Genomic DNA, 14,515 nt, shown 5'->3' on the forward strand with positions numbered 1-14,515 from the left:
CATACAATAAAGTTAACGGACCACGCACTGTATGTCCAAACACCAAATCGTTAGGACTGAATCCAGTGCTCTCCTGCGTCACCTCCCTAGCAGCCAGCATTAACCAGGGCACCCCCTCCTCCCAATCTGCCTCCATCTGGGTACAGAAAGCCCGCAACAGCGGCTTAAGCGTCTGATGGAAACGCTCTAATGCACCCCGACTTTGCGCATGATAAAATAGCTTGATTGTGCTTAACCTGAAGCTGCTTCAATACCTGAGAGAACAGATGGGAAGAAAAATTCGAGCCCTGGTCAGTTTGAATGATTTTTGGAATCCCAAAAATAGAAATGACCTGAGAGAGAACACGAACCACAGACCTAGCCGTTATTGTGCGCAACGGGTATTCCAACAGCTTATATGAAATGAACGCACTAAAAAACAATCAAAATGAACCTGTATAGTGAGACTGTCTCTCTCTCTCTCCGTCTCTCTCTCTGTCTCTCTCTCTCTCATGTGTAGTATTGCTCGTTCGCCCAATCTGGCTTTTCCTCGACTGATCATCACCAGACTGAGAATCAAAACCACAACAACAGACGTCTGTATGAGACCGAAACATCGCAGTGAGCTCACATTATTATTGTTATTTATTATTATTATATTTTGTTGTTGTTATAAATGATATCATGATTATTATTTTGTTGTTGTTGTTGTTATTAATGATATCATCACTATTCAACTGTTGACATTTTGTTTATTAATTTGACTTCAATCACATTTTTTGTTTCAGTTTCACTTCATCTTCAGATGATTCACACAAAGTTTCAAAAGATAATAATCAGAATAATCTACGTCTTAAAATTTTTATTTTGAACTATTTTCTTTATTTAGGCTTCCACTAATAACTTCCACTAAATATTTAATTTATTCGTCGATTTATTATAGTTTGACAAGTAAACATTTCTTCTGGATTATTAATTTCTAAAGGTTTCGTTTTCATAAATTACTTTGTGAACATAACACTGTCGCTGCTGCGTCTTCCCTCCTTCAGCCAATCAGACATCGAGAGTTACCAGTGAACCAATAACGATGCAGACAGCGCCACCTGCTGTTCACAAGTGAGATCCAATTGAATTCAAAACATTTTTGATGTCGCGTGACATGATCATGTGATGAAGTTAGTCTCATACTTGTAGGTCGGAGGGTGGGGCAGCGCAGGACCACATGAAGCCCAGTGCACCATGGGAAAACAGCGGCTCTCTGAAGTAAAAATAATAAACACAAACATCTGATGTTTTTAAACACAACAAGAAAAATAACAAGATCAGAACAGTATATAAGAGAATGTAGTCTGATTATATTATGGATGTAATCTGATTACTGCCTGAAAATAAAAGAATATATCTCTTATGTTATAATAATTAAATTGTTACATTGAGTGTAATCTGATTACCTTATTAATGTAATCTGAGTATTTATTGAATACATCTGATTGCTACATATAATGTTGAACCAGTGGCCTTTTCAACCCGAAGTTTCCTCCAAACACCAAAGAAGAAGAAGAAGGAGAGGGAGGAAGACCACAGAGGTAACGGAGGAGGGAAAGAGGGAGGGAAGGAGGGAGGGAGGGAGGAAAGGAGGGAAGGGGGGAAGGAGAGAAGAGGGAAGGAGAGAAGGAAAGTGACTTATAGCTAACTTTGTGTTTGACTTTTAGGCGAAGCAGAAGTCTGGATGGAGATCGACCAATGAGACCGAGGGGGAGGAGGTGTCATAAATAATTCTTTTCTTGTTGTAATTTGAAAAACTTTAAAAGAAATAAGTTGTTGGACAGCTTTAAAGTGAAAATGCAAAATTGAAGATCAGTTTTAGAAGATTTGGCATCTGTAAACTTTTGTTTCCAGGTCTCGTTCCCATGGCAACACAAGCAGCGGCAGCGAATCAGAGAAGATGGCGAGTCATAGTGCGCGATGCAGAAGAAGAACAAAAAAGCTGTAATAACATCTGAACTGTATTCAATGTCTTTCAATGGCCTCTGTCTGCAGTCATTTCAATAGTCTCTCTCTCTCTCTGTGGTCACAGGTCCAATTCCACCTGCCGCTGCCATGCCAGATCGTACGTTAACAACAAATCTGCGACACTTTGTTAAAACAATCAATGCTAAAGTTATAACAGTGTAACTGCAGAGTGTCAAACGCTATAATTTAGCTAATGCTAATGCACCAGTTTTAGCCAATGAGAGCTCATTGCTTACATTTGTGTTGTGTTACAACTCCATTACACTTCAGTTATCATCCATTTGCAGCTAATGCTAATGCTAATACTGTCTCTTCTCTTTAGACGGAGTCCCGGCGTCCTTACATGGAAACACATCCAGTAGGTTTGTGTGTGTGTGTGTGTGTGTGTGTGTGTGTGTGTGTGTTTGACCGTCACCTGCTCTGTGAGAACAAACAAAAACAGAAAATCAGAAATTCAAATGTATTTATAGAAAATAATACATCTGAATTTGTATATTACCAACTTGTATTAATTCACTCAGTTAGGAGTCTCTCACACCATCTCATCCAGAGTCCAGAACTTCTCTCAGTTCATGTTGTGGTTTTCTTTTTAAAAAATCATCTTCTAACTTGTATTAAACTGACGACCTTGTAAAACCCTCAAGCTCTGTACTCTGATTACTTTCTGATGTCATCATGTCAGTGATTGAGTATGTGTGTTCTCAACCTCACCAACGTCGACTTTTCACTGGATTGTGTTGAAATGTGTCCTGAACATCACAGAGAAACATCATGTGTTCATTTACGAACATCTTTAATGTCTACAGTCATCACATTGATAAAAATAAATACGTTTTTATTTTCAAACATTAATATCTCACTATCTTCACTGTGTTAACCAGATGTCGGTTCTGTGTAGTATTAATATAGTTCTGTGTAGTATTAATGTAGTTCTGTGTAGTGTTAATGTAGTTCTGTGTAGTATTAATGTAGTTCTGTGTAGTGTTAATGTAGTTCTGTGTAGTATTAATGTAGTTCTGTGTAGTGTTAATGTAGCTCTGTGTAGTATTAATGTAGCTCTGTGTAGTATTAATGTAGCTCTGTGTAGTACTAACGTAGTTCTGTGTAGTATTAATGCAGTTCAGTACAGTACTAATGTTGCTCTGTGTAGTATTAATGTAGTTCTGTGTAGTGTTAATGTAGCTCTGTGTAGTGTTAATGTAGTTCTGTGTAGTATTAATGTAGTTCTGTGTAGTATTAATGTAGTTCTGTGTAGTGTTAATGTAGTTCTGTGTAGTGTTAATGTAGTTCTGTGTAGTATTAATGCAGTTCAGTACAGTACTAATGTTGCTCTGTGTAGTATTAATGTAGTTCTGTGTAGTGTTAATGTAGTTCTGTGTAGTATTAATGTAGTTCTGTGTAGTATTAATGCAGTTCAGTACAGTACTAATGTTGCTCTGTGTAGTATTAATGTAGTTCTGTGTAGTGTTAATGTAGCTCTGTGTAGTGTTAATGTAGTTCTGTGTAGTGTTAATGTAGTTCTGTGTAGTATTAATGTAGTTCTGTGTAGTGTTAATGTAGTTCTGTGTAGTGTTAATGTAGTTCTGTGTAGTATTAATGTAGTTCTGTGTAGTATTAATGTAGCTCTGTGTAGTATTAATGTAGCTCTGTGTAGTGTTAATGTAGTTCTGTGTAGTATTAATGTAGTTCTGTGTAGTATTAATGTAGTTCTGTGTAGTGTTAATGTAGTTCTGTGTAGTATTAATGTAGTTCTGTGTAGTATTAATGTAGCTCTGTGTAGTATTAATGTAGCTCTGTGTAGTGTTAATGTAGTTCTGTGTAGTGTTAATGTAGTTCTGTGTAGTATTAATGTAGTTCTGTGTAGTATTAATGCAGTTCAGTACAGTACTAATGTTGCTCTGTGTAGTATTAATGTAGTTCTGTGTAGTGTTAATGTAGCTCTGTGTAGTGTTAATGTAGTTCTGTGTAGTGTTAATGTAGTTCTGTGTAGTATTAATGTAGTTCTGTGTAGTATTAATGCAGTTCAGTACAGTACTAATGTTGCTCTGTGTAGTATTAATGTAGTTCTGTGTAGTGTTAATGTAGTTCTGTGTAGTGTTAATGTAGTTCTGTGTAGTGTTAATGTAGTTCTGTGTAGTATTAATGTAGCTCTGTGTAGTGTTAATGTAGTTCTGTGTAGTGTTAATGTAGCTCTGTGTAGTATTAATGTAGTTCTGTGTAGTATTAATGTAGCTCTGTGTAGTATTAATGTAGCTCTGTGTAGTGTTAATGTAGTTCTGTGTAGTATTAATGTAGTTCTGTGTAGTATTAATGCAGTTCAGTACAGTACTAATGTTGCTCTGTGTAGTATTAATGTAGTTCTGTGTAGTGTTAATGTAGCTCTGTGTAGTGTTAATGTAGTTCTGTGTAGTGTTAATGTAGTTCTGTGTAGTATTAATGTAGTTCTGTGTAGTATTAATGCAGTTCAGTACAGTACTAATGTTGCTCTGTGTAGTATTAATGTAGTTCTGTGTAGTGTTAATGTAGTTCTGTGTAGTGTTAATGTAGTTCTGTGTAGTGTTAATGTAGTTCTGTGTAGTATTAATGTAGTTCTGGCTCATTTTCTAGTGAAAGCTGAGTGACACGTGATGTTAAAGAGCTTCAGAGCTGAAAAACACACTGACTCACTGACAGAGACTGAAGATTTGACCAATAATCCATTTTAATTGACCTGAAACGTTTTTATTTGTTGATATTTTATTTGTTGAGATTTTATTTGTTATTTTATGTGTTGATATTTTATTTGTTATTTTATGTGTTGATATTTTATTTGTTGAGATTTTATGTGTTAATATTTTATGTTATTTTGTGTTGATATTTTATTTGTTGATATTTTATTTATTTTGTGTTGATATTTATTTGTTGATATTTTATGTGTTGATATTTTATTTGTTGATATTTTATTTGTTGATATTTTGTGTGTTGATATTTTATGTGTTGATATTTTGTGTTGATATTTTATTCATTTTATGTGTTGATATTTTATGTGCTGATATTTGTGTTGATATTTTATTTGTTGATATTTTGTGTGTTGATATTTTATTTGTTGATATTCAGTGCACACAAAGTCAAAGATGTTCTATTATTCCTTCATAGCTGATGTCTCACACTCTTCACATATCCAGTGGTTTTATTTAATCTCTAGATATTTGTTCTGCATTAACTGTTGTTTTCTATCTGTCCGATACCTGTTTTTCATTGGCTTTGGGACATTAGACAGTTGTAGCTTGTAATGTTTTGATTTATTGCATATAGATAATGTCATCTTGTTCTCTGTATGTGAAATATTAATCTCAGTTCCTCAGCTGAACGCACATTTAATACTTTACAGTTTGAAACTTCTCTAATTGATTCGTTGAAAGCCTTGAGCCACTTGAAACAATACTACAGTTACTCAGACTAATACTGTGTGTGTGTGTGTGTGTGTGTGTGTGTACGTGTGTACAGGAAGCAGCTGGTGGATCCTGATGGTGTGATGGAAAGACAGACAGAGGAAATACCTTACAAGGAAGTGAGGTAAGAAAAGAGGAAAGGAAGTAAGGAAAGAATAAAGGAAGGAATTAAGGAAAGTTGTTTGTGATCTACAGAGTCTCAGAGCCAATCAGAATGCATCGTTCTCCAAGGGGGCAGCGACATCATCGGTGGGCATCAGCTACAGACCTCCAGTATGTGTCAATTAAATGTATCAGTTATGTCATTAATAATGATTCAAACAATTGATTGATACCTGTCCTCAGGTGTGCTGCTGTTTGTCTTTTAATTTCTTTTCTTTTTAAAATTTATTTTTTAGTTCAAAGATTGAGCTGGTTCCTCCTCTTCCTGTTACCAAGGCAACAGACACTTCCTGTTAATTAGCCACACCTCTGTGAGGCAGCTGTGACGTCTTTATCCACAATTCATTGCTCGCTGTAAAAACATTTCCCTTCTGTGTGTGTGTGTGTACATGCAGTAAATTACAAAGTAGTTTATATTGTTGTTTTTGTGATTTTACAAGTTTTCAGACTTCTACTGATGAAATATTATTAATAATAACATAAATAAAATATGAATGAATATGAATGTTCATATGAATGTTTATATTAATATTGGAAGAATGACATGTATCAAATTTTCATGTTTGTTTATTCAATTTAAAATAAATCAACAAAAATCTATTGTTTGTCTGTTTTAAGAGTCTCGAAGTACAAACGTACAGTATGAATGTTTAATAAGTGTGTGTGTGTGTGTGTGTGTGTGTGTGTGACTGAGTGAATGAGTGAGTGAGTGTGTGTGTGTATTTAGTTTGAATTGTGCAGTGACAGTGAAGGAATTCTTTTCTGTTGTATTCAACTTGGCAATTTAATTTACATTGTATACGTTATGATGCTTTACATTGAAAGACAAAATGTCTTTATTTACTTACAGATTTTCTGTTTTAACAGGACAGTGAGCAGCTTCTCAGCTGCACCAGGATCAGCTATAAGTTAATTTACATCTATAGTTTCTCTCACGCACAGACACACATTCATTTATTGTGTCAGTGTACACTGATGATCACAGTAGTGATTCTTCATGAATAAAAGTTTTTTTTTTTCTCATTGATGAAACTGTTGAAATGAAATAGGAACCTCATGTTGCTTTAGTGTTTTTACAGAGATCCCAACTTGTTTTTGTGTTTGAGAAACAAACGTTCTCTGAGGTCCCTGGACGACTTTCAGGACACACAATTCACACACTCATGTTGAATTTAGACAGACGCTGTGACTCCCGGCGTTTTCTGCTTTTCAAACCAGTGACTGTTAAACAAAAGGAAGCTGCCTTACACCTGCATTCATTCTATGTCCAGAACTGCTCCTGGGATAAGGCAGAAGAAGAAACAGACGACAACAGAAGAAGAAACAGACGAAGAGTTGTATAAATGGAGGAGCTGTGCAGTGTGAGTGGTCTGGATCCTCTGTGGGTGAGTCTCTGATTCAATCAACTTGAATTAAAAATTCACATTGATGTTTGTATTAAGGAGACAGGAGAGGAGATTTATAACTGTGTACACTGTTAAATTGTGAGGTGTGGCCAGTGAAGTGTTTTCTGGTTTCAGGACTGGAACCTAACCTGGTACACCTCCCGACCCGACCTGACCCAGTGTTTCCAGCACACTGTACTGGTGTGGTTCCCCTGCGTTTACCTGTGGACCTGTTCTCCTCTTTACCTGTTGTACCTGCAGTTCCGCCAACACAGAGGTGTCATCCCACTATCAAAGCTCTGCTGCAGCAAGACGGTAAAAACACAGTGCCTTGTTCAAATGAGATCCTGGCTCAGTACTCAGAACCCTGACTCTCTCTGGTCTCTCTGTTATTAACCTTGTCCCTGGTCTCTCTGGTCTCTGGTCTGACTCTGGTCTCTCTGGTCTCTGGTCTGACTCTGGTCTCTCTGGTCTCTGATCTGACTATAGTCTCTCTGGTCTCTGGTCTGACTCTAGTCTCTTTGGTCTCTGATCTGACTCTAGTCTCTCTGGTCTCTGGTCTGACTATAGTCTCTCTGGTCTCTGGTCTGACTCTGGTCTCTCTGTTATTAACCTTGTCCTTGGTCTCTCTGGTCTCTGGTCTGACTCTGGTCTCTCTGGTCTGACTCTAGTCTCTCTGGTCTCTGATCTGACTATAGTCTCTCTGGTCTCTGGTCTGACTCTGGTCTCTCTGTTATTAACCTTGTCCTTGGTCTCTCTGGTCTCTGGTCTGACTCTGGTCTCTCTGGTCTCTGGTCTGACTCTAGTCTCTCTAGTCTCTGATCTGACTCTGGTCTCTCTGGTCTCTGGTCTGACTCTAGTCTCTCTGGTCTCTGGTCTGACTCGAGTCTCTCTGGTCTCTGGTCTGACTCTGGTCTCTCTGGTCTCTGATCTGACTCTAGTCTCTCTAGTCTCTGATCTGACTCTGGTCTCTCTGGTCTCTGGTCTGACTCTAGTCTCTCTGGTCTCTGGTCTGACTCTGGTCTCTCTGTTATTAACCTTGTCCTTGGTCTCTCTGGTCTCTGGTCTGACTCTGGTCTCTCTGGTCTGACTCTAGTCTCTCTGGTCTCTGATCTGACTATAGTCTCTCTGGTCTCTGGTCTGACTCTGGTCTCTCTGTTATTAACCTTGTCCTTGGTCTCTCTGGTCTCTGGTCTGACTCTGGTCTCTCTGTTATTAACCTTGTCCTTGGTCTCTCTGGTCTCTGGTCTGACTCTGGTCTCTCTGGTCTGACTCTAGTCTCTCTGGTCTCTGATCTGACTATAGTCTCTCTGGTCTCTGGTCTGACTCTGGTCTCTCTGTTATTAACCTTGTCCTTGGTCTCTCTGGTCTCTGGTCTGACTCTGGTCTCTATGGTCTGACTCTAGTCTCTCTGGTCTCTGGTCTGACTCTGGTCTCTCTGGTCTCTGATCTGACTCTAGTCTCTCTGGTCTCTGATCTGACTCTAGTCTCTCTAGTCTCTGATCTGACTCTGGTCTCTCTGGTCTCTGGTCTGACTCTAGTCTCTCTGGTCTCTGGTCTGACTCGAGTCTCTCTGGTCTCTGGTCTGACTCTAGTCTCTTTGGTCTCTGATCTGACTCTAGTCTCTCTGGTCTCTGGTCTGACTCTACTCTTTCTGGTCTCTGTTGCAGCTCCTGGGTCTCAGTCTGGCTTCGTTCGGTCTTCTGGAGATTTTTTACTTCCTAGTGAAGAAGAACCAGGAGATCCAGAACCACCTGTTGACCCTGATTGGTCCACTGACTCGCAGCCTCACTCTGGTATGTTATGACAACCAGTCAGATCCACCAATGGTTACTCGAGATGGTCGCCTGGAACCAATCCAAACAGTTTGTTTTAGTAAACTCTCTCCCCACCTGTCTCCTCCTCTCCTCCTGTCTCCTCTGGTCTCCTTCTCTACCATTCCTGTCTCCTCCTGTCTCCTCCTCCCCTCCTGTCTCCTCCGGTCTCCTCCCCTTCTGTCTCCTCCTCTCCTCCTGTCTCCTCCTCCCCTTCTGTCTCCTCCTCCCCTCCTGTCTCCTCCGGTCTCCTCCCCTTCTGTCTCCTCCTCTCCTCCTGTCTCCTCCTCCCCTTCTGTCTCCTCTGGTCTCCTTCCCTACCATTCCTGTCTCCTCCTGTCTCCTCCTGTCTCTTCCTGTCTCCTCCTCTCCCCCTGTCTCCTCCTCCCCTTCTGTCTCCTCCTCTCCTCCTGTCTCCTCCTCCCCTTCTGTCTCCTTCCCTACCATTCCTGTCTCTGTCTGTCTCCTCCTCGTCCTCAGGTTCTTGCTGTTGTTATAATCCAGGTTGAGAGGATGAAGGGCAGTCGTTCCTCCATCCTACTCTTCCTCTTCTGGATTCTTCTGGTTCTTTGCTCCCTCGTTCCTCTGAAGGTCGACATTGAGCAGATTATTGATCAGGTATCAATAATCTATCATTTATATTTTAGTCTCTGTTGTGGATCAAATGTCTGTGGCAGGTTTCAGATTTGGCGGGGTACGCCACCTTTCAGATGCGTCAGGTGCAGCGGTGCCAAGTACATGTTGTTGGACTACAGATCACTGACTGGAACCAGAGTGCTGGATCAAGGAATGGAGGTCCTGATGAGACCCTCAGAAGGAGGTGAGGTCTGTAGCTGGACTGTAGTGGTCTCAGAGGGAGCTGATCCTGAACATCCCAATTCATCTGGTTCCAGTCCCCAGCCATGGTCCTGGTCTCTGTTCTAGTCCTCTGCTATGGTCCTGGTCTCTTTTCCAGTCCTCTGCTTTTGTCCTGGTCTCTGTTCCAGTCCTCAGCTGTTGTCCTGGTCTCTGTTACAGCTGTCAGCTGTGGTCCTGGTCTCTGTTCCAGCTCTCTGCCGTGGTCCTGGTCTCCGTTCCAGGCCTCGGGCATGGTCCTGGTCTCTGTTCCAGTCCTTGGCCGTGGTCCTGGTCTCTGTTCCAGTCCTCAGCTGTTGTCCTGGTCTCTGTTACAGCTGTCAGCTGTGGTCCTGGTCTCTGTTCCAGCTCTCTGCCGTGGTCCTGGTCTCCGTTCCAGGCCTCGGGCATGGTCCTGGTCTCTGTTCCAGTCCTCGGCCGTGGTCCTGGTCTCTGTTCCAGTCCTCAGCTGTTGTCCTGGTCTCTGTTACAGCTGTCAGCTGTGGTCCTGGTCTCTGTTCCAGCTCTCTGCCGTGGTCCTGGTCTCCGTTCCAGGCCTCGGGCATGGTCCTGGTCTCTGTTCCAGTCCTCGGCCGTGGTCCTGGTCTCTGTTCCAGTCCTCAGCTGTTGTCCTGGTCTCTGTTACAGCTGTCAGCTGTGGTCCTGGTCTCTGTTCCAGCTCTCTGCCGTGGTCCTGGTCTCCGTTCCAGGCCTCGGGCATGGTCCTGGTCTCTGTTCCAGTCCTCGGCCGTGGTCCTGGTCTCTGTTCCAGTCCTCGGCTGTTGTCCTGGTCTCTGTTCCAGCTCTCTGTTTCCAGTCCTTGGCCGTGGTTTTGGTCTCCAGTCCTCGGCCGTAGTCCTGGTCTCTGTTCCAGCCCTCTGCCATGGTCCTGGTCTCTGTTCCAGTCCTCAGCCAAGGGCCTTGGTCTCTTTTCCAGTTCTCGGCCGTTGTCCTGGTCTCTGTTCCAGCTCTCAGCTGTGGTCCTGGTCTCTGTTCCAGCTCTCTGTTTCCAGTCCTTGGCCGTGGTTTTGGTCTCCAGTCTTCGGCCGTAGTCCTGGTCTCTGCTCCAGTCCTCAGCCATGGTCCTGGTCTCTGTTCCAGCTCTCTGCTGTGGTCCTGGTCTCTGTTCCAGTCCTCAGCTGTTGTCCTTGTCTCTGTTCCAATCCTCAGCTGTTGTCCTGGTCTCTGTTCCAGTCCTCGGCCATGGTCCTGGTCTCTGTTCCAGCTCTCAGCTTCCACTCTGTGTCCTGTTTTTTTTTCTTTTCTTGACTCTGTCTTTTCTTTGTTTCTGTCTCTTGTTGACTTTGATTCTCTGTTATTTGATTCTTTGACTTCAGGCACTGAATCTCTGTTTTGGTCAAGTTTTTCTGACTTGTGTCTTCTTTGACTGCCCGTCTTCTCTCTTTCAGCTGCGGTATTTCACAGCTCTGTGAAAAGTTTCAAGTTTCACTGCAGAGACTCAGGTCTAAATGTATTTTCCTCTGCATGTGTGAATATTGTGTGTGTGTTAATCATTTCTTTGAAAGACGTTCATATGTAGCTGCTAATTACATACAAGTTGTTCTTGAAATGCCTGTGCTGTGAAAAGTAGTGCTGCCCTTTTTCATCAGTGACTTAATTTAGTTTAGAAACTAACAAAACCTGATAAAACCTTCCGAGAACAACAGCTGTGATATTCAAAGTATATTCTAGTAAACTAAAGCATGAAGGGATTGAATTTTGACAGAGAAGCAAATCTACATTTTTATTATTGTGCAATATTAAAGGCCACCCCAGAGAAAAGACCATCTCTTTTCTCAAAGCTGAAGAGAAGACACATGCAGTACCACATACAAGACCATGCCGACTGTCCACAGCCCCAGACGGACAACTGAGACTACAACTGAAGATGCAAAGAATGCAAAGGCGACCTGGTGGCCCTGTGGTTGGATCTTGCCAAGGCCTATGGATCTATACCACACAGTGGAATTCTAAAGACACCGTGTTCCAAGTAAGATCAGTGACCTTATTCTGGATTAAGATAACAACTTCTGGATGAGACTTACTTCTGGTTCTACAGCATCACAGTGGCACAGGCTTGAGAGAGAACCATAACTGGCTGCAACATCTCAGTCTTCCCCTTTGACCTCACCATGAATATGGTGATCAAGTCAGCAGAGGTGGACCCCTGACAATGACCGGTGTGTGACAGCCACCGATCAGACTGACTGAACAGCCAATCAAGAGATTGGGGAAACTCTTCGACTGTAGTCTGAGGACACAGCACACACACTGCCATTCACAAAACCAGTGGATACCTTGAGGCCTGGCTCACAGAGGTTGACATATCTGAGCTGCCTGATCGCTTCAAGGCCTGGATATACCACTATGCCACCCTGCCCAGGGCTTTATGCTCTCTGCTTTTATACGCTGTTCCGTAGGTAAATCCTTGGAGTCTCTGAAAAGAAGATCAGCAGCTATTTGGTAAGGTGCCTAGGCCTGCCAAAAAGCTTCAGCAGTGCTGCTGTATTTGTCCAGCAGCACCCTACAGCTCTCCTTCAGCGGCCTTGTGGATGAATTTGTAGTGACACAAACAAGAGAAGCCATGCAGTGCAGGGACTCTTGAGACCCCAAAGTTGCAGCAGCTAGAATAGAGGTCTGCGCAGACAGAAAGTGGAGTGCTGCCAGAGAGTTGCAGGTGTCAGAGGCATGATAAGGCCAAAGGCTCTGTTTAGGCGGTAGCAACTACCATTGACAACGTCTCCTCCAGGAAGAAGTGCGTGCAGGTGTGGAGGAGGTGCGAGTCAGCAAGATGGTGGGACTGAGTCAGCAAGGTGCGTGGACAAGGTTGTAAACACACTTCAATGGAAGCTCACTTAGTCAGATTTCTGACATGTTGAAATCCACAGCATCAGATTCCTGATCTGACACCTTACCAACCCCTTAAAACCTTCAAACATGGAGCAAGATTGAAGCTACTTTTTGTCCTTTGTGTGCTGTGACAGGGTCCCTTCATCAACTTCTCAGCAGCAGCCCCAAAGCCTTAGTTGAAAGTCGCTATCGCTGGTGCCATGAAAAAGTGCTCAACTCCCAGCTAATCAAAAATAGGCAAAGAGGCAGAGCGTGGATGGAGCTTAATTGAGCCTAGTAGCCTACTGAGCTGGAAGTGACACTAACAAGCTATCCGTGTTCAGACATAAAGATTAGTGAATTTCACCTAATGTTACTCGTTTTAGTTTGACTGCAGGTTTATTTGCCCCAAACAGCCAGAATACCTTCCTGTACATGAGCTGCAAGACAGCGAGCAACAACTGGTTACACTCACCAGATGATCGATCTTGGTCGTTCTTCTAAAACCTGAACAAAGAGATTTCTCAGACTTCTTTAATTTACTTAATTTTAATTTTGACCTCTCACCTTTGAATTTGACCTTTGGCTGTTTCAGGGTTTTTCATCAGATGGCGTTCGTTTCGTTGTCTTCTTCATCTGTTTTTCCCTCCAACTGATCCAGCTCATCCTCAGCTGCTTCTCTGACCACCGACCACTCTCTGAAAAAAACTCCTACATTCAGGTAACACACACACACACACACACACACACACACACACACACACACACTCACACACAGACACACACACACACACACACTCACACACATAATCATCATTAGGTGCTTTCTCTTGATCAAACTATTAAAAATGTACATTTCTGTCTCTCATTATTGTTTTTTTTTTGTTGTTTCCCTCGTCACTGTTTTGTTTTTTGTTAATTTGTTTCTCTCCTCAGAACCAGTGTCCAGAAACCGATGCCTCATTTCTCTCCAAGTTTTTTTTCTTCTGGTTCAGCAGGTAAAAAAAACATCACAGCAGAAACACTCAGATCAATAAAACTCCCCGAACAGCAACAACCCAGCTGGATCAATCATTGTCATGGAAACAGTTTAGATCACAGCAAGATCTTTGACCTTTGACCTGTTGAAAAAATCTGACCTGAAGGTGGATCAATGTGACTGTGATGGATTGTGTGACTACTGCTGCTGCTACTATTGCTACTGCTGCTACTGCTGCTACTACTGCTACTACTGCTGCTACTGCTGCTACTACTGCTACTACTGCTGCTACTGCTGCTGCTACTACTGCTACTACTCCTACTGCTACTACTGCTACTACTGCTGCTACTACTGCTACTACTCCTACTGCTACTACTGCTACTACTACTGCTGGTACTGCTGCTACTACTGCTACTACTGCTACTGCTGCTACTACTGCTACTGCTGCTACTACTGCTACTACTGCTGCTACTACTGCTACTACTCCTACTGCTACTACTGCTACTACTACTGCTGGTACTGCTGCTACTACTGCTACTACTGCTACTGCTGCTACTACTGCTACTACTGCTACTGCTGCTACTACTGCTACTACTGCTGCTACTGCTGCTACTACTGCTACTGCTACTGCTACTACTGCTACTGCTACTGCTGCTACTACTGCTACTGCTACTGCTACTACCTTTGGAGTGCAGGGGGCACTCCTGACAACTTTCTATGACTCTGTGGTGGCATCAGCCATTTTCTATGGAGTAGTCTGCTGGAGCAGCAGCATCTCGGCAGCAGATAGGAAGAGACTTGATAAACTTATCAAGAAGGCCAGCTGCATCCTGGGATGCCCTCTTGACCCAGTGCAGGTGGTGGGAGAGAGCAGGATGATGGACAAGCTGTCATCGCTGCTGGTGAAGGAGTCCCACCCCCTGCAGGTCACTATCACCACACTGGGCAGCTCCTTCAGCAACAGGTTGATACATCCCAAGTGTGTGAAGGAGAGGTATCGCAGGTCCTTCCTTCCTGCTGCTGTTAGACTGTACAACCAGCACTGCTCCCAGTAGACCTCACATGTGCACTGTGCAATACAAAACTCTA

At 42.6% G+C, this 14,515-nt stretch overlaps 1 protein-coding gene across 1 annotated transcript in view; it reads left to right on the plus strand.

Annotated features, from left to right (window-relative positions):
- Positions 1–6,928: 6,928 nt before the first annotated feature.
- Positions 6,929–14,515, plus strand: part of LOC141005752 (multidrug resistance-associated protein 1-like) — a 34,782-nt gene continuing 27,195 nt past the window's right edge. Inside the window, exons 1-6 of the mRNA XM_073477755.1 lie at positions 6,929–6,970; positions 7,106–7,285; positions 8,641–8,766; positions 9,265–9,402; positions 13,043–13,168; positions 13,384–13,445. Of these exons, the coding sequence (XP_073333856.1) occupies positions 6,929–6,970; positions 7,106–7,285; positions 8,641–8,766; positions 9,265–9,402; positions 13,043–13,168; positions 13,384–13,445 (674 nt within the window). The remainder of the gene's footprint in view (positions 6,971–7,105; positions 7,286–8,640; positions 8,767–9,264; positions 9,403–13,042; positions 13,169–13,383; positions 13,446–14,515) is intronic.

Source organism: Pagrus major, chromosome 12 (genome assembly GCF_040436345.1).
Source record: "Pagrus major chromosome 12, Pma_NU_1.0".
Taxonomy (NCBI): Eukaryota; Metazoa; Chordata; class Actinopteri; order Spariformes; family Sparidae; genus Pagrus; species Pagrus major.